This window comes from Ictidomys tridecemlineatus, chromosome 10 (assembly GCF_052094955.1).
Source record: "Ictidomys tridecemlineatus isolate mIctTri1 chromosome 10, mIctTri1.hap1, whole genome shotgun sequence".
NCBI lineage: Eukaryota > Metazoa > Chordata > Mammalia > Rodentia > Sciuridae > Ictidomys > Ictidomys tridecemlineatus.
Genome location: NC_135486.1, coordinates 78,490,027 through 78,510,896, shown reverse-complemented (window position 1 = coordinate 78,510,896; position 20,870 = coordinate 78,490,027). Strand labels below are relative to the sequence as shown.

At 34.1% G+C, this 20,870-nt stretch overlaps 1 protein-coding gene across 1 annotated transcript in view; it reads left to right on the top strand.

Moving 5' to 3' along the window:
• The window catches only part of Gpr158 (G protein-coupled receptor 158), a 390,707-nt gene that overhangs the window by 355,297 nt on the left and 14,540 nt on the right, over nt 1-20,870 (top strand). The window contains exon 8 of the mRNA XM_005320245.5: nt 1,245-1,483. Within this exon, the coding sequence (XP_005320302.2) occupies nt 1,245-1,483 (239 nt within the window). The remainder of the gene's footprint in view (nt 1-1,244; nt 1,484-20,870) is intronic.

Sequence of the window (20,870 nt, the reverse complement as noted above, 5' to 3'; positions counted from 1 at the left end):
TTTCTGCCATTTTTTGTGGAGTTCTTTTGAGTCTTTTGATCTGCTAATTACAATGAAAGATTTCTTATCCAAAATAATTAAAAGTAATACTTGGTCAATTCATTTATAAGGTTGGTTAAACAAAAAGGCATTATGTAATACTTTATCACTCTTTGAAATAAGGCCTCTTCTTTGACTATGGGTCTCATATTTAGATTTTTGTTGTTCTCTTTTTAGCCTAAGTCACCAAAATGCATTATCTGCTACACTATGTTGTAGTAGTTACATTGGATTCATGATGTGTGGGTTCTTTAAATAGGAATAAGAATCTAAAAATTGTTTTGGAAGAAATCTGAATGTAAAATCTTCCTAGATTTATAAGTTTATGGACTATCCCTATATGTTGATTTAAGTTAAACCAAAATTTTGTGAAAAAAAACTGTCAGACTGGTGGTAAAGAGTTAAAATCAGCTGAGAATATTCTATGGATGAAAGTGAAGAATGAAGATAAAGGATTCCTATAATAAGGTTGGATTTTGACTTGCTACAATATTTAAATGAGGAACAATTCTAACATAGCATTTAATCCAATAGTTCTTAACACTGGCAGTTTGAGTCATATATACAGAAAATACTCCAAATTTTTAAAAATCACATTTCTTATATCATCCCAATCTCCTTCATTAATGTAATGATCTAATGCAATTAACCTAGTGCTTAAATATCCCTCATTATTTTTATAATTATTTATTATTATTTTTGGTAATGCGATAAAATGACTGTGGAATTTTGTCCAGAAAATACTTTTGATGATACTGTTTTATGAAAACAAACAATTGGTTCAAGGAAGAATTTAACTTAATATAATATTTTAAAAGCCAACTACTTACTTTCGGAACTATTTTTGATCCTCCAGAATAAAAAACATTACCAAAATAAACCCTGTTATTTGGGTAATGTTTTTCTACATATTTTTCTAAGTCTTCAGAATTTTTCTTGAAATAATAAGACATATTCAAAAGAATTCCATCAGATATGAATTTGTTGACCCAGTGGCTTCTAATGAATATATTTGTTCAACTATTGGAAGGTAAACTAAAATGAAATAAAAATATGAACAAAGTGTTTCTGGTTTTTCTCATGTTTAAACTTTGTACACTTGAATTTTGGTGGCTTTAAATTTTAGATAGAAAAATAAGATATTTTATTTTAGAGTTTTACTTTCTGTTAGGTTTACTTTCACGTTTGATCTTCTGTGTTTCTAGGGTTTTGAAGGTGTTTCTTTCACGAACAGCACAACGAATTCCATACATGACTGGTGGCCGGGTCATGAAGATGCTGGCAGTAATACTCTTGGTAGTATTCTGGTTTCTCATTGGCTGGACTTCATCAGTATGCCAGAATTTGGAGAGGCAGATTTCACTTATTGGCCAGGGGCAAACATCTGATCACCTCATCTTCAATATGTGCCTCATTGACCGCTGGGATTACATGACAGCAGTTGGTATGTGATAACTGGTTCCATGTGATTGTCTTGTCCTTTTTTTTAGTAGCATTAAAATTGACTTCTTTAAAGCTTTGCCAAATATTTTCATGAAACATAAAGAAATTTTACCTAATATGGTCTTGGTTGAACAAAATTATGAAAATGAGCCTGATGACTTATGGAATACAAACTTTTTCCAGAAGTTTCCATTCTTTTTCAAAGGTATGTAGCTTTGTTAAAAAAAAAACAAAACATAATCAGGTAAATCAGAATTGAGAAATGCTGTGAATAAAGGCAAATTTTATGTGCATAGAGATTTTCTGTTTTCCATCTTATCAATTGGCCTCCACTTTGATTACTAACTGTTATTATCTTGACTTATGTGTTTAGTTGGAAGAAAAAATAAGAAGCATGTCAATATTTTTCTATACTTTTAGTCCTGTGAGATATCAGATTTGGTATGTAGAGTACTTTTTGTGAAGAGATTGCCTCTGCAAAACTTCAGATTCATTATTCTTTCCTATGCTTATCTCTAAAGAAAATTTATCAGTTGTTCTCTAGAGATTCAGTATTACACAAAGATCAAGCCATGCTATTGGGTAGGGTTGCCAGTGGTATGTGGCAAAGAAACTGGAGAAAGTAGAAGAACCACATCATGACTTAGGTTAAAAATACTTTTCTGGCACTCCAATTTTTAAAAAGTAATAGAGATGTAATACAGAGATAACAATACAGAGACACAAAAAACAAATAATAAAAGAAAATTCTTTGTTATTTTGCTGTTGTTCCCTCAATAAACGTAGAACAGTACTTAACTTTGAGGGTAATACACAAAAAATACAGGGGTTGGGGTTGTGGTTCAGTGGCAGAGTACTTGCCTAGCATGTGTGAGGCACTGAGCTTGATTCTTAGCACCACATATAAATAAATAAAGGTCCATCAACATTTAAAAAATACTAACATTAGATACAAACATATCTAATAAATATGTATATTTATTAGATTACAATTCAAATGTAGAATATTTTTCTGGGCAAAATATTTTAGAATTCTATGAAACTGAATCTCTAAAATGAAGTAATGTGGGCATATAAAGGGAAGGGTTATAATTACAATATATTTACTTTATCATTGTATCTTGAACGATATGGCTTTCAGAAAATAAAGCATAAAGTAAGGTAGAAAGCAATTCTGATTTGACTTGAGTATTATCATGAAAATAAACCAATCAGTATAAAATTTCTACATGGTAGAAGCTTCTGACTCCTTATTTTATACTTTTTGGTGCAAGTTAACCAAAGTAAGAAAAGTCATTTCCTTGTATTGTTATAAAGAAAAGGTCCACTAGTTTTCTGCTATTTTATTAAAAATAAAACTCAAAATACACGTGTAACACAAACAAGCAGATAGTATAACCTATCTACCTGGAATTTTTTACACATTGGCTTTAAGATGTCAAGAACTTTTTAAAGTTTATATTGCTCTCTGAATAGTATATATATATATATATATATACTATATATAAATATGTATATATATATATATTTCTATATGTAGACATATATAGGAATATAAAATTGACAACATTCTGTAATTCATCTTATATAAACTTTATTGAAAACTAAGAATTATATACCATTAACAAGATTCACTGGGTACCTATAGTTCTTATAGTGCTGTGTTGAACACTTTTGTGGAGATATACAATGTTTAAAGACCGTATTTCTTTCATCAAGTCACTTACCATTGGTTAATGTAAATAAATAAGGTTTGTCACAAATTATTAAGAAGCACAATTACTTGTCAAAAACTCTTTATGCATTAATAGTTCAATTAAGGAAGGCAAGAGTTTGGACCAAAATCAAGAAATCTTTATAAAGAGGCTCCTTGAGCCATGGATAATATTTAGGCTATTAAAAAGAGGTGTAAAGAACATTCCATTTGATAGGAATAGTGGCAGATGGAGGTGGGTGGGAATTGTATGAAGCATGAAGGAAATGTCTAAGTAGAAAAGAGTTGAAATACATTGTATTTGTAATGATGCTAGATGGCTGTTTATTGAAAATATTTAAAAGGAGTTTAAAAACCAGGAAAGTGATATGAGGTATCAGTAAATTCAATCTTGATTGCTTTCAGGATGTGTTTTTTTAAAAAGAGAAATGTACCAAATCTAGAGTGTGGGTTGGAATTATTACAAGGAGAAAGCTTTAAAACACTGATCCTGAAAGCATGGCCCCATGAGCAGCATCACCTGGGAACTTACTAGAAATGTAGTTTGGGGCCACATTCCAGACTTTCTCAGTCAGATGCTCTGGGACCTAGAGCCCAGCAATCTGTGCTTAATAAGCACTCCAGGTGAATCTCACAGTTCTCTAACATATAGAAACACTTACTCCAAGGAAGTAATCAGATGAACTTCCTACAATATAATGATCACTAATCTCAGTCCAACTCTGGCTGTTTCATAACATTCTTACAGTTCTCCCTGATGAAGGACCCCTGGAACATTCTTATAATAATTGTTTCAAGTCTCATGTCTTTCCTCCAAACTGTCCATGTTTCTTTTTCTCTTTGCAAATGACCTCTGCTTGAAAAAGAAATAAATAAGAGCTATCAGATCTTAAAATTCTTGCCTATGTATCTGGAAATCTTCTTATATCCATACTTACTCATATCTTTTCTCCCACACATGATGTTAGCAGACATCTAAACCTGTGCCACTCTCAACCAATACTTTAATCCCTTGATTTCCAGTGATCTCTCCTACTTTATATTACCTTTTTGCCATTTTAAGCTCTCCTACTTCCACAATCAATCACTGAAGAATTCCATTCTGACCACAATGTTCCTAACTCATTTGCTTAACTACTACTCGTCCAATAGCTATACAGTATCACAGAACATATTCATTTTACAGTCACATGCCACGTTATAATGTTTGGGTTAATGGCAGTCTGTATATTCAACAGTGATCCCATAAGATTATAATGGAGCTGAAAATTTATTACCTACTGATGTAGTAGCCATCAAACATCATGGTTCAGCACATGACTCATGTGTTTATAGGGATGCTTGTATGAACAGACCTATTCTACTGCCAGTCATTTGCCATATACCATTATGTACAAAAGCTAAAATTTGATAATGATCATAAATGACTGCTACTGGATTATGTATTTACTATAAAATACTTTTCATTGTTATTTTAGAGTATGCTCCTTATACTTAAAGTTTACTGCAAAACATTATGCTGTGTTGCTTGAGAAACAGTTTTATTCATCTCATTTTTACTGAGTCTCTTGATGCCACATCAAGTGACTAACCTATCCATATATGCTTGTGTAAGTACACTTCATGGTGTTCACATAATGATAGAATTGCCTAACACATTTCTCAGAATGCATCTCCAACATTAAGCAGTGCATAAGTATACATCCACTAAATTCTGCCTTCCTTCCAAGAAAAAAAAACTTAAATAGGTAGAAATTTTTTTCTACTAGTGAGAAGGGAACTATAAAAATCAATGGGTATTTTTTATACATCAATTCTGGATAATTCTGGGAAAGAATACCTAGAGAGCAAAGGGGACTGATCCTACTTCCCATTTCTGAGGGAGGTCACTCAGGACAGAATGAAGATGCACAGCTTGAGAGGGCTGCAGTGAATTCAGCTCCTTAGCTAGAACCAGGTCTCCATTCAGGTAAGAAGGTTAGAGAAACTAAAAGAGACGAATGATGGAGCCAGAGTTTAGGTCATGACTTTAGGAATTAGGCAGAAGTAGCAAGACTTGAGAGACAGGAATTCAAGCACTACTCCCAAAGGTGTTAGGTGATAACATTAGGATCTCAGAAAACCAAGACTTTAGTGATAAGGGTACAGGGACCTAGAAGCAAGAGGAAGTTAAATTGTTGGGTGGTGATGTTTTCATTATCTCCCTATCAGTGTCTTTGTCCTGTCAATTTAGGACTGTTGAAAATATGAGCCAGGAGGTTGCTGTAATTTTTTTTTTTTTTTGGTACTGAGGATTGAACCCAGGGACACTTAATCATTGAACCACATCCCCAGCCCTTTTTATTTTGAGACAGGGTCTTGCTAAGTTACATAGAGCCTCACTAAGTTGCTGAGGCTGGCTTTGAAGTTGCAATCCTCCTGCTTCAGTTTCCTGAGCCGCTGGGATTACAGGTGTGTGCCACCATACCCCACTGCTATATTTTTTTACACTATCCTGTATCAATTTTCATGTATTTCTCTTTCAGCATGTAACATTAAGATATTCTACATCTAATCTCTCTTAATTTGATTTTTTCCAATGTGTAGCAAAAGCCTCTTTTTTAGTTCTACATACCAGTTTCTTAAAGTAGCTGTTTGCCATTAGATTTTTTTAATATTCAAGAATAAATTTATATATCTTCAAACAACTTGAAAATCTATACTGAAAGATAAATTTTCCTTCCAATTTTGTGCAGAAATGTTTTTATATAAAATAAAGGCTGTGGAGAGGAAGAGATGGGTTTTACCTTGAGACTGTGGGAAATCACCAAGAAGTTGTGTAAACTCTCATTAGTTTCAGGAGTCAATTAAAAACGAAAGAAGGAAAGGAAGGAAAAGGAAGGGAAGGAAGGAAGAAGAGAGGGAAGGAAAATATATTAGCAAGCTTTAATCTGGGTCAGCTTTACCAGTATAAAATGATGTGATTTATTAGTACAAAATAAATGACTGGAAGAGCAAAATTCTCCTTTTTCCACTGAAGAGAGCTCTAGTTAGAAATGTAGATCATAAGCCTGACACAATGGTGCATGCTTGTAATCCCAGTGGCTCAGGAGGCTGAAGCAGGAGGATCACAAGTTCATAGCCAGATCCAGCAACTTAGTAAGGCCCTAGGCAACTCAGTAAGACCCTGCCTCTAAAGAAAAATATTAAAAGGGCTCAAAATGTAGCTCAGTGGTTAAGTAGCCCTAGATTCAATCCACACTACAAAAACAATGTAGACCATAAAATTAAAGAATGATCTTTTCTGGTTTTGCTTTATTGCACACAGATATTCCAGAATTGCTCATATGCATGATTTTCCTACCACAGTATTTTAGAAAGAAATAGGGAGGTAGAGAAAACAACTTGGAAAATTTTCTGAATCTCTATAAGCTTCAATTTCTCTTTGAGGAAGTGATTAGAAACATAGAAGGGAAAAATTACTTTCAGAATCCTATTGTTATTTATGTCTATTTATAATTTTCAAAAATCATTGTTCTGTATAAAAACTTGTGAGATACACTTTAATGGAAAGCAAATAAGGATATAAAATGCTGCAACTGTGGAAGACAGATGGATCTTGGACAATGTGAGAAACATTTTACAGTACTCAGTTTTACTTTTTTAAAAAATATTTATATGGTAGAAAGAGAATTTTAAAATTTGTATGTTCCAAAGTATTTCTAGATCAAATTAGAATTTCTATTAAGAGTTAAACTGCATACTTCTTTGAGAACTATTTGTATCTCAAATAATAATGTAGGACTTATTATTTGATTCAGGACTTTGATTTTTAAGTACATTTAAATATATTTTATGTAGAGTACCAAAGGCAAAACAAAGTATTCCTCCGTTAGCTCATCCCTGTTTCCTCTCCCAACCTAGATACGTGCACATTTCATGTTAAATGCTTCATTCTGTATCCCTGACATCTAACAAATTATCTGTCAGTTGTAGGCTCTTGATAAATATTTGCTAGAAGAACAAAAAATGAGCAGAGCTTCCTTTCTCTTTAGATATTTTATGTTGTGAAAATTAGACAAAGATAAAGAAATTAATTAAATCTAAAAACTTAGAAGTTAAGACAATTGTCCTCCATTTCATTTTAATGATAAATTTTGGAAGGTATTTTTGAGCAATCTGTATAAATTGACAATCCCCAACTAGGTTTTGAAACTATACCTTGATTTCCATAACAATTCACATAATAGATTGATATAAACTTGGCATGGTAAATGAAAGTTATAATATGAAAAGTATTATAAAGTATAATTGCAAATATTGAAGTAGAATACAATGTATGTGCTTCTGTTGAAAAATCTGTGCCATAGATGAAGGAGCTGAAACTTGGAAATGTTTTCCTAAATTAATAAAAAAAAGCCCCAAGTTATACTTATTTTGAAAAATGTAGCTAGTAGGATTGCCAGATATTTTTCTAAATATAGCAATAACTTGACAATCAGTTGTTCGTGTTCAGAATTTTTCACAATAGCATTAAAATTTGTCATATTAAGAAGTCATAACATTATTCCCTATGAGTTTCCTAACTACTACTACAGACAGACAAGCGAGTAGCATTGACTTCTCGAGCCTGAACTAACCTTTATGATTTCCCTCGTAGAGGCATGTTTTCACACTTACATTTAGATATCCTGGACAGTATCCTCCAATACAGTGCTTTCAGACTTGGATACATGAATAGCAGAGGTGGTAATATATGGACTTTATACTTTGGTATATGTAGTTGGATGGCTCTCAATTTTTATTCCACATTTAGAACATATTGAAGATCTGAAATAGTTCCAGTAACCAAGAAAAATTAGAATAAGTGAGCACATTTTTACTTTACCTATAATAAAGAAATCGACTGCAAAAAAAGTGACTAATAGATGATAATGTCAAGAACACTTATAACTTCTACTTCGTGGCTAAATCTGTCAGACTTGAGTGCAAACTTAAGCAGCCACTGAACTTGCCTAAGTTTTCAGTTTCTTCTGGAAGTTAGGTAATGATAATAAAATGTGATGAAATGGAACATAATTGAGACTAAAGTTGTTATTAGTGCCTTTTCTAACCTAGCTCAAGAATATAGACAGCACACTCTGTGTAGGCCTCTCTTTATCATTTGCTATTTTCTGTTATTCTATTTTTACATCTCACTAATATGGCCTAGCTCTTCTCAACAGCATTTTTATGTTGCAATAATTATTCCCTCACAAAGGCCCTGTTATAAATTAACTCCATCAATGCCTAAGCTGTCTTAAAGCTTGGAAATTCCTTAGAATGTGACAACCCTTGTTACAAATTGTCTTCACCAAGTTGGAAAGAAATATGTAGAGAAAAATCTAAGCAATAATTGAACAGGAGTGAAAGGCTTGGATTCACATTCGATTTGAGAATTTTAAAATATTTGTGCTCTTAGTAAATTCTGACATGGATTATCCCACTAGTTACTGTGAATTTTACATGGAATATTTTTACTACAGAAAATATTATCTTAATTCATTTTCATTGACATATTCTTCTTTGTACTCCTCCCTCCTGGTATAATATTTTAAATACGTGTAACAGACATGGTGTTCTGTAATTTAATTAGTCATATGCCAATGTTTAGAAGGAACTGAGACAAATTTAGTGACTCTTTTACTGTGTTGTGAGGGAAATTCTGAAATAGCTAGTGTTTCTAAGGATTTAAACACTTAATTATCTAGAAGATTAGGTGACATTATGACAGATGAGATATGAAAGAAGTACCATTTAATGAGTATTGAGGAAAATATATTAAACTTCATCTGTCTTAATGTTCTTGATTAAGGTTCATTACACACATTTTATTGCATTGTATTCTAATGTACCCTATGCCTTCATTTATGCTGCATTACTTTTTACTATTTTTTAAATACTTTAAAAATTTTCATCCAAAGGGTAAAAGCCTGACCTCTCTAACAGTTTGCTTTGGCTTGGGCCACATCATTAGAAACTATCAAGGGCTTGCTTATTTGCTTTCAAAACAATCAATGTGGGAGTTATTTTGTTACTTATATATTACCTCTTCTGAAAAATATTCTACTTCTTTAAGGAGTAGTCAGTTATATAATGCTAGAGTAAGAAAGAAAGAATAATTTATTAATACTTTAATTTTGGAAGTTAATAAAATCCTGACATAATAGTAGAGATTGTCTTGGGATATAACTCCAGTGCCACAGTCCCCTTCTAGGGCATGAGCACAGTGACTAAATCCTCCTACTAGGCCCTACCCCTTAAAGATTCTACCACCTACTAATAGTGCCACAGGCTGGCCACCAAGCCTTGAACTCAGGACCTTTGGAGGACCTTTTAGATCAATTCTATAGCACAAATCCCTGTAAAACCCTAGGATTTTAAAGGTGAAAAAAAGACGAAGAAGAAGAAGAAAATCGTTTGTTGTTTGAACAGAGATAACCCATACATTAACTCTGTTGTCAGAAATATTTGAGTGGTCCTTTTCCTTGTGTTGAAAGAAATATCAGTTGAAATAACAAACTGTTAGTTCATGTTGCTGTAAGTTTCAAAGTGGTGTTATATCCCTATCCATTCTGATTTCTAATACTAATACTAAATAGAAGTATACTAATACTAAAGAGAAGAGTCTGGCACTATCATTTCTTCTGAGAAGAGGTTTAATATGTAGGAACAGAAAGATTTGAAGGTCTTCCCTTTTTCAGCTCACCAAAACCATTCCCAGTAGTAGTCAAACCTTGGGATAACTTTAATAAGAAAGAAACCATTGGCCAAAAAAAAAAAAAACAACAACAGGGTTTTTTTTTTGATGACCTCATTAAAATTATTCAGAAGTCAAGCAATTTCCTAAACCAAACTTAAATCACCAAATAGTCTCAACGATTTTAGAAGCTGCAAAATTATGCTAACTTCTAAGGAAGGTAAACTTTCTTTAATTTCCAAAAGAGAAAAATATGGTGCTGGAAGTAAAACATTAAGGTATAAAATAAACTAATTTATTCTTTCTGTTTGCCCTTTAGCACCATTCAAATAACCCCATCTCAAAGAAATAAAACATTTTCCTATAGAGGTAGAATGTAAATAAATAAATAACCAACAACCCTCACTACAATCATTCAAAAAATACTCAAGTTAATTGTTGAAAAGCTATTTTTGAATTTCTAGTGATATAATCCAAGCAAAGGCAAATAAATTGTCAATGCTGTTAGGCTTTCATAAAAGATCAGAAATTTAAAATACACTTGTAAATCATAGTAAGTAATTCCAAATTTTGCTCCCTACCCAAATAATAATGTTTGTGTACATGGCAGGGATGGGGAAATGAAAGAAATATTATGGAATATACAATAAGCCACTCTGACCTTGACCTTATCCCCTAAGGGTCTCTTATCTTAATCTGTCTTTGTGAGCTCTCCACTTCTTTAAGATTCTGAAGTCTCTGGATTTTGTGAATGTTCTGTCACCCCATATCAATCTTTTAAAATTCTAAATGTATATGTCAGAAAGAAAGAGAAAAGCCTATTTTCTCTACACTTACTACTTAAAATGCAGTAGTGTCTGTGGGGAAAAAAACTTAGTCCAAGTTATAGAAATATGTAAAGAGAAGCAACAAAGAAAAGTGAACCTAAAAATGTGTGCCTATTCACAGCAGTCTTGCCTCAGAGAGTTATCTAGCAATGAGTGGGTAAGAGAATAGAATAACCAGGTCACCATCTGATTTAAAGTCTCAACATTCCCATAAATTTCTCTGATCCAAGTTTGAAATTTTAGCATTCAGAATTCTATCTCCCTCCTTTTAAAAGGAGTTAAAAGTTCTATAATAAAACCTTCACAAATATACATAATGTACAGAATGCATTTAGCACAGTTCCTGGTACATCCAACAGATGTTAACCATGCAATCAAATCAATTGAAGGGACAAAAAAGCACTTTCAAGTAGAACTCTTACTACCACAGGCTATTCACTTCTAATTGACATATTAGTTTAAATTACAAACAATTGCTGCTTGAAAAAATACTCCCAAAGTTTCATCTGTGCCTGTTAGTAGTAGAAGGAAGAAGGAAAGAAGGAAGGGATGGAGGGAGGGAAAGAGGTGGAAGGAAGGAAGGAAGGAAGGAAGGAAGGGAGGGAGGGAGGGAGGGAAGAAGGGAAAGGAAAAGAAAAGGAAAGAAAAGCCCTCAGCCCAAGGACATAATTTAGGGAACATTAGCCAAGAACCAGGAGACAAGGGTTCTAGGCCCTGTTCTGCTGCTCATTGAGCAAGTCCAAGTGGAGGGGGATGAGCTTCTCTTCAGGCAAGTCTTGAAGCCCAACTCTGACCATCCCTTGTCTTTCCCTGCTTCTAAAAAGCTGAAAAATGAATAGATATTCAGCCTCCATTGTCCTAGTGGTGAAATATATTGCAAGTTCACCTTTTCCATATACTTCTCTATGCCAAAGCTGAATAAACTGAGGTCAAGGCCAGCACAGTAACTGCAGCTCATTAACCACCTCTTTCCCTACCATATACATTTGCAAAAATGTCCCTCCTCACAACATGCTCAAATGAAGTCACTTCTCACTTTAAAATTCTATCAAATATCATTTATATTTTTTAATTCATGTAACCTCATTATTGTCCTTATTTTAAGCAAAGAAGAGGAAAATAGGCAGTCAGAATATAAGCTTCCATGTACCTATTTAGTCCTAAATGTCTGGAATTCAAGACCTTCTCTAAAAGTATTGAAGTTATTCAATTTAATACTTAATGACAACTTTTGAGCTGTCCACTCTATTAAAAGAAAATAGGCTATCTTGGGTGGAATCATAAATAATATTTTACTCTGTTCATGAATTTTCTAAGTTGATAGGATTTAGAGGAAAAAAAGAAGAGGGAATTAAAATGTGAATGTTTTGTTATTTATGTATTTTTATGCTATCTTAAAATAATTTTAAGGGGATAAGGAGGATAAACTGTTATTAATACAAAATGTCTGTGCAACACAGCTTAACAAGGGCTCCACAGTTTGAGCAGCTTTTGTACTTTGTAGTTGTTCTCATCTTGGCCCTTGTGGGTGGTTTAAGATCACAGAGCTGGGTCATTTTCTTTGCTTGGCCCAGGCCTTTGGAAAAAATAACTTGAAATTACTTTAATTATAGTATATTAATTTTTTAAAGGCTATAGTAGTTAACTTTTAAACTGTTATCTCTTATAGATTAAAAATAAAATACCTTGGTTTTCTAAAAGCCTTATTTGAATCTTTAAATATAAATGCAATTCCCTTTTTAACTATACTCATGCCTCCCATCAAAATCGTTTAACAAAGCAGAAGTATAACACATATTTCAACTCCCACATAAAAACACTGCAAAATTTGGTAACATCTACATATTTTCTTTACTAATTGCAGTGTTAGTCTGAAGTTAATTATATGAAACTGATTTTTTCCTAAGCAATTTTGTATATCATATTTAGTTTAATTGGTACTTTGAATAATAAATTGTTTTTCAGTGAGAGCATATTGTTGATATTGTTAATGAATTGATTTTAATGATCAGCTTAGTTAATATGAGAAATATTATTTTGTCCTATAGTTTAAATATAATCCTCCATTGTGGCACACTGATTAACCTGATAACAACTTTCCTTTTTTGAATCTTTGTTATAACATATAAACACTGCAATAACTGGTAGAAGATACTCTTTTTATAATGCAACTACCTATAAATTCTTTAACTGCAGCATATTTTTTGTGCCATTGGTTTTTTTCCACATTTTTATTGGTGCATTATAGTTGTACAAATTGATGGTATTTGTTGTTAGGTATTTGTACATGCACAAATTATATGTAATAATATAATTTAGCCAATATCATTCCCCAGTACTGTTTCTTTTTGGGGGGCGCAGTACCAGGGATTGAACTCAGTGGCACTGGATCATTGAGTTACATCTCTAGCCCTGTTTTGTATTTTATTTAGAGACAAGGTCTCACTTAGTTGCTTAACACCTCACTATTGCTGAGTCTGGCTTTGAACTGGTGATTACAGGCATTTGCCACCTTGCCCGGCCCCAGCACTATTTCTTTTACTTTTTTTAATTAGTCTTTTTTATTTATATGTGACAGAAGAATGCATTACAATTCTTATTACAGATATAGAGCATGATTTTTCATATCTCTGCTTATATACAAAGTATATTCACACCAATTCATGTCTTTATATATGTACTTTGGATAATGATGTCTATTATTCCACCATCATTTCTAACCCCATGCCCTATCCCTTCCCCTCCAACCCCTCTGCCCTATCTAGAGTTCATCTATTCTTCCCATGCTCCCTCTCCCTACCCCACTATGAATCAGCCTCCTTATAATCAGAGAAAACATTCATCATTTGGTTATTTGGGATTGGATAACTTCACTTAGCATTATCTTCTCTAACTCCATCCACTTACTGGCAAATGCCATGATTTTATTCTCTTTTATTGCTGAGTAATATTCCATTGTGTATATATGCTACATTTTTTTTTTATCCACTCATCTACTGAAGGGCATCTAGGTTGGTTCCATAGTTTTAGCTATTGTGAATTGTGCTGCTATAAACATTGATGTGGCTGTTTCCCTATAGTATGCTGTTTTTAAGTCCTTTGGGTATAGACCCAGGAGAGGGATAGCTGGGTCAAATTTTCCAAGAAATCTCCATACTACTTTCCATATTGGCTGTACCAATTTGCAGTCCCACTAGCAGTGTATGAGTGTACCTTTTCCCCCACATCCTTTCCAACACTATTGTTTGTATGCATAATAGCTGCCATTCTGACTGGAGTGAGATGAAATTTAGAATAGTTTTGATTTGCATTTCTCTAATTGCTAGTGATGTTGAACATTTTTTCATGTATTTGTTGATTGATTGTGTATCATCTTCTGAGAAATGTCTGTTCAGGCCCTTGGCCCATTTATTAATTGAGGTATTTGGTTGTTTTTTTTTTTTTTTGGTGTTTTGCTTTCTGAGTTCTTTATATACCTTAGAAATTAGTGCTCTATCTGATGTGTAAGGAATAAAGATTTGCTCCCAAGATGTAGGCTCTCTGTTCACCTCACAGATTGTTTCTCTTGCTGAGAAGAAACTTTAGTTTAAGTCCATCCCATTTATCGATTCTTAGTTTTAATTCTTGCGCCAAATGAGTCTTATTAAGGAAGTTGAGGCCTAATCCCATATGATGGAGATTAGGGCCTACTTTTTCTTCTATTAGATGCAGTGTTTCTGGTTTAATTCCTAAGTCTTTGATCTATTTTGAGTTGAATTTTGTGCATGGTGAGAGATAGAGGTTTAATTTCATTTTGTTGCATATGGATTTCTAATTTCCCAGAACCATTTGTTGAAGAGGCTATCTTTCTCCAATGCATTTTTGACACCTTTGTAAAATATAAGATAATTGTAATTTTGTGGGTTAGTCTCTGTGTCCTCTATTTTGTACCACTGGTCTACCATTCTGTTTTGGTGCCAATACCATGCTGTTTTTATTACTATTGCTCTGCAGTATAGCTTAAGATCTGGTATAGTGATGCCACCTGCTTCACTCTTCCTGCCAAGGATTGCTTTAGCTATTCTGGGTCTATTGTTTTTCCAGATGAATTTCATGACTGCTTTTTCTATTTCTATGAGAAATGTAATTGGGATTTTGATTGGAATTGCATTAAATCTGTATAATGCTTTTGTTAGTATGGTCATTTTGATAATATTAATTCTGCCTATCCAAGAGCAAAGTAGCTCTTTCCATCTTCTAAGGTCTCCTTTGACTTCTTTCTTTAGGGTTCTGTAATTTTCTTTATATAGATCTTTTACCTCTTTCATTAAGTTGATTCCAAAGTATTTTAATTTTTTGAGGCAATTGTAAATGGAGTAGTTTTCCTCATTTCCCTTTCTGAGGATTTGTCACTGATATACAGAAATGCCTTTGATTTATGGGTGTTGATTTTATATCCTGCTATTTGCTGAATTCATTTACTATTTCTAGAAGTTTTCTGGTGGAACTTTTAGGTCTTCTAGGTATAGAATCATATCATCAGCAAGTAGTGCCAATTTGAGTTCTTCTTTTCCTGTGTGTATATCCCTTTAATTTCTTTTGTCTGTCTAATTGCTCTGGTCAGTGTTTTAATAAATATGTTAAATTGAAAGGTGAAAGAGGGCATCTCTGTCTTGTTCCAGTTTTTAGAGGGAATGCTTTCAATTTTTCTCCACTGAGAATGATGTTGGCCTGGGGCTTAGCATAGATAACCTTTATAATGTTGAGATATGTTCCTGTTATCCTTAGTTTTTCTAATGTTTTGAACATGAAGGGGTGCTGTGTTTTGTCAAACGCTTTTTCTGCATCTATTGAGATGATCATATGAATCTTATTTTTAAGTCTATTGATGTGATGAATTATATATATTGATTTCTGTATGTTGAACCAACCTTGCATCCCAGGGATGAATCCCATTTGATCATGGTGCATGATCTTTTTGATATGTTTTTGTATTCAATTTGCCAACATTTTATTGAGAATTTTATCTATGTTCATTAGAGATATTGGTCTGAGGTTTTCTTTTTTTGGTATGTCTTTGCCTGGTTTGGAATCATGGATATTGGCCTCATAAAATGAGTTTAGAAGTGCTCCCTTTTTTTCTATTTCCTAAAATAAATTAAAGAGTATTGGTATTAGTTCTTCTTTAAAGGTCTTGTAGGACTTGGCCATGTATCCATCCGGTAGACTTTTGATAGCATCTTCTATTTTGTCATTTGAAATTGATCTGTTTAAATTGTATATATCATCCTGATTCAATTTGGGTAAATTATATGACTCTAGAAATTTGTTGATGCCTTCAATATTTTCTATTTTATTGGAGTACAAGTTTTCAAAATAATTTATAATTATCTTCTGTATTTCTGTAGTGTCTGTTATGATATTTCATTTTTCATTACAAATTATAGTAATTTGAGCTTTCTCTCTCCTCTTCATTAGCATGGCTAAGGGTCTGTCAATTTTATTTATTTTTTCAAAGAACCAATTTTTGTTCTGTCGATTTTTTCAATTGTTTCTTTCGTTTCAATTTTATTGATTTCAGCTCTTATTTTAATTATTTTTTGTGTTTGACTGCGTTTAGTGTTGATTTGTTCTTCTTTTTCTAGGGCTTTGAGATGTAATGTTAAGTTATTTATTTGTTGACTTTTATTCTTTTAAGGAATGAACTCCATGCAATGAACTTTCCTCTTAGAACTGCTTTTATAGTGTTCCAGAGATTTCTGAATTCTCATTCACCTCAAAAATTTTTGAATCTCCTCTTGATGTCTAGTGCAACCCATTGTTCATTCAGTAGTGTATTATTTAATCTCCATGTGTTGGAGTGGCTTTTATTTATTATTTTATCATGATTTCTAATTTTATTCCATTATGATCTGATAGAATGCAGGGTAGTATCTCTAATTCTTTATATTTGCCAAGAGTTGCTTTGTGGCATAGTATATGGTCTATTTTAGAGAAGGATCTATGTGCTGCTAAGAAGAAAGTGTATTCTCCCTTTGAAGGATGAAATATTCTATATATGTCAGTTAAGTCTAAATTATTGATTGTATTATTGAGTTCTATAGTTTCTTTGTGCAGCTTTTGTTTGGAACATCTATCTAGTGATGAAAGAGGTGTGTTAAAGTCACCCAAATTTATTGTGTTGTGTTTTATTTGACTCTTGAACTTGAGAAGAGTTTGTTTGATGAACATAGATGTGCCGTTGTTTGGGGCATATATATTTATAATTGTTAAGTCTTGTTGGTGTATGGTTCCCCTGAAAAGTATGTAGTGTCCTTCTTTGTCCTTTTTGATTGACTTTAGCTTGAAGTCTATTTTATTTGCTATAAGGATGAAAACCCCTGCTTGCTTCTGCAGTCCATGTGAGTGGTATGATTTTTCCCAGCTTTTCACCTTCAGTCTGTGGATGTCTTTTTTTATGAGATGAGTCTCTTGGAGGCAGCATATTGTTGGATTTTCTTTTTTTATTCAATCTAATAGTCTATGTCTTTTGATTGGTGAATTTAGGCCAATAACATTCAGACCTAAAAACGAGAGAATACACTTTCTTCTCAGCAGCACATGGATCCTTCTCTAAAATAGACCAGATACTATTACTGAGACATGATTTGTATTCCCAGACATTTTTGTGTATTTTTGATATTTAATGTGACTTTGTTTCTCCTCTGATTAGATTTTCCTTTAGTGTAATCCCTCCCTCTGCTGATTTTCATCATTTTTTTTTCATTTCCTCTTCTTGGAATATTTTGCTGAGGATGTTCTTTAGTGCAGGTTTCTAGTTGTAAATTATTTTGACTTTTGTTTATAATGGAGGTTTTTATTCATCATCAAATATAAAGCTTAGTTTTGCTGGATATAAGATTCTTGGTTGTCATCAATTTTCTTTCAGGGCTTGGTATATGTTGTTCCACGATCTCCTGGCTTTGAGGGTCTGGGTTGAAAAATTTGCTGAGATACGAATTGGTCTTCCCCTATATGTGATCTGATTCCTCTCTCTTGCAGCTTTTAAGATTCTATTCTTATTCTGTATGTTAGGCATTTTCATTATAATGTGCCTTGGTGTAGATCTGTTGTCATTTGTACATTTGGTGTCCTGTAAGTCTCTTGTATTTGGTTTTCCAATTCGTTCTTCATGCTTAGAAAAATTTTTGATATTATCACATTGGTTTGGTGAATTCCTTTGGTTTGAAACTCTGTGCCTTCCTCTATCCCAATAACTCAGATTTGGTCTTTTGATGCTGTCTCATAATTCTTGGATGTTTTGTTCATTGTTTCTTACCATCTTCACTGTGTGACCAACTTTGTTTTCCAGATTGTATACTTTGTCTTCATTATCTGATATTCTTTCTTCCAAATGACCTAGTCTGTTGCTTATGCTTTCTATTGAGCTTTTTATTTGATTTATTGTATCCTTCATTTCAAGGATTTCTGACTTTTTTTTCAGTCTCTCTCTTGAAGTAATCTTTTGTTACTTGTATTTGCTCTTATCTCTTTGTTGGAGTGAACAATTTTTGCCTGTTCACTCCAACAAAGAGATAAGGTCATTTAGGTCATTCTTTAATTCACAGATCATTTAATAAGGTCATTTCATTTAGGTCATTCTTTAATTCACAGATCATTTTAATTATGAACATTCCAAACTCCTTATCTGACATTTCATCAACTTCACTGTCCATGGGTTCTGTTATTATAGTATCCTGGTTTGTTTGGGGCAATTTCCTCCCTTGCTTTTTCATGTTGTCTATGTGTCTTCCTTTCTTGCAATGTGGATCTGAGATATTACAGTTTCTTCCTATATTCTTGTAGTATCTGTGCAGACTCTCTATACCTCACCTTGATGTTGGGCTTGCAGACCCTGCTGGTATCCCTCAATGTATGCTACTGCATTTGCAATTAAAGGCGGTGGCAGCAATAGCCAAGGTAACTCCAGATAATAGTTAAGGTGCCCCTAAGATGAAGTGATGTCTTACAGAGATGGGGCTGAAAGGGTGGGCCTCACACTCTCTTTGGGATGCATTCTTTGAGATGCAGCTGCTTTTAAACCCTGTCTGCTGTCAAAGTTAGGGCCTACTGCATGGGGAAGGCTATGCTGATGACTATAGTATCCCAAGATGGAAGTGGGTTAAGCTTGGCTCCCAGGTGGGGGGTTAGAAGAGGATGAACTCAAACCTACCCTGGACCTGGGTCCTGCACGCAAGTTGGTGTGGATGGATCTGGGTCAGGCCTAGGCTTCCTCAGTAGTCTGCTGGTTGGAAGAGGCAGTCCTGTGCAGGAGGCTGGGCTCTAGCAGGTGTCTGCCCTGAGGGTTTAGGGTTGAGGGATAGACCCGGGCCTACTGTGAGCCTGGATCCACGGGCTGGTATAGGTGGCCTGGGCTGGTTTTGTGTAGTCTACTGGTCAGAAGGGGTGTACTGTGTCAGAGGCTAGGCTCTGGGTGTCTTTCCCCTGGATAGAGGGGTAGACCTGAACCTACTGTGAGCCTGGGCCCCCGCACAAGCCGGTTTGGGTCGATCTGGGCCTTGGGGCTCAACCTCCCCCGTGTCTGCTGGTCAGAAGGGGCAGTCCTGCACCAGAGGCTAGGCTCTAGCTGTTGCCTGCCCCGCAGGTGAAGGGGTGGTCCCCTAGCCTACTGTGAGCCTGGGTCCCTCAGGGGCTGGTGTGGGCTGTCTGGCCCAGCACTGTTTCTTAATAGTATTTTGCCTTCATCATTCTTTTCTGCCAAGCACAGTACCCCCCACTTATTGTGTGTCAGTAAATAGAGGTTGTCATGTTGATAATAATGCCAGCATCATCTTTAGGTCATTTTTAGTCTGGTTACATGAAACGTAAGAGACAAAAATAAAATTTTAAAAATTTATTTGAGCAAAAAATGATTCATGAATCAGGAAGTACCCAAGCCAAAAGGACATTGTGGGTTTCACAACAGCAGTCTGAGCATAGAACAAAACACAGAAACATTAAAAAAAAATACTTTATTGGCTATAACTAGGAGTTGGGTGTGGCTGGAAAGGAGGGCCCACTTTATAGAATGAATCAGCTAGTTAGCTGTCTGTTATTGGATGAAGTTCAATTCAAATTTAATCAATTACAAGGAATGCCTCTAAACTGTTTCAGTTTGCTTATGTAAGGGTCCATGAGCCTTCCAGGTGAAGCAATGACTCCAGTCTAACAGCCTCCTACTTATTTTGCTTTAGTAGGCCCTGTAATGTTATATGGAGTGGCAAGGTTACATTACATCTATATCTCTGGTTATTTAAACATGAAATTAACATCAGAGTCATTCAATTCAACAAACATTTATTAAGACTTATTTATTTGGGCTCCATGTTGTACCTGTGTAGGCCAAAGGAGAAAAAAATCACTGGAAACTCAGTTCTTGCCATGAAAGAGGTCATAATTGAGTGGGGTGGTTTGAGGAAGGTGTTGACTAATAAGACCCAACCCATGAAAAATTTTCTCCAAGTTATACATTATATGGCCTTATTCTCTGCTTTGTGTTGTATAGATAGTTTAAAAAGAGAGAGAGATTAGTGGAAAGAAAATTCAGTGTAGGTTACAACCATTCCAGGCAGCTTGTGATGGAGGTGAAACTTGAGTTTGAACATTAAAAAATTGACTAAGATTTGGAAATGGAGTTAAGAGAAAATTTTCAGGGGGAGAAATAGTGTGAGCCATGGCTCATAGGTAAGACCAATCTTTGGAGTATTTAGCAAACAATGAGAAATCATAAGTTAGCTCAAAGTGTTTATGTTGTGGAGTGCTGGGAGATCATGTTAAATATATAGTGTGAAGTCATGTGGAGAGTTACAAAAGCCAGGATGAAGGATTTGTAAAACAATAATAGTGAGCCTTTGAAGATTTCTGAATGAAGATGTAATTGATGCCTCACAAAAGGCTGAGAAACAAGAAGTCAGGATCTAACAAATGTATAAATTAAAAAGGATAAAGGTCAAGTAATATTAGGAACTAACATGAACCCTGGGTAGCAAGAAAGTCTTATAAGTAACAACATGTATACCTGAACAGCAACCCCCTTAGAGTCTTTATTTGGGGACAGAAATTATTTCCAGCCTGTACTGACATCTGAATAAACCTTCTAATGGAGATTGGG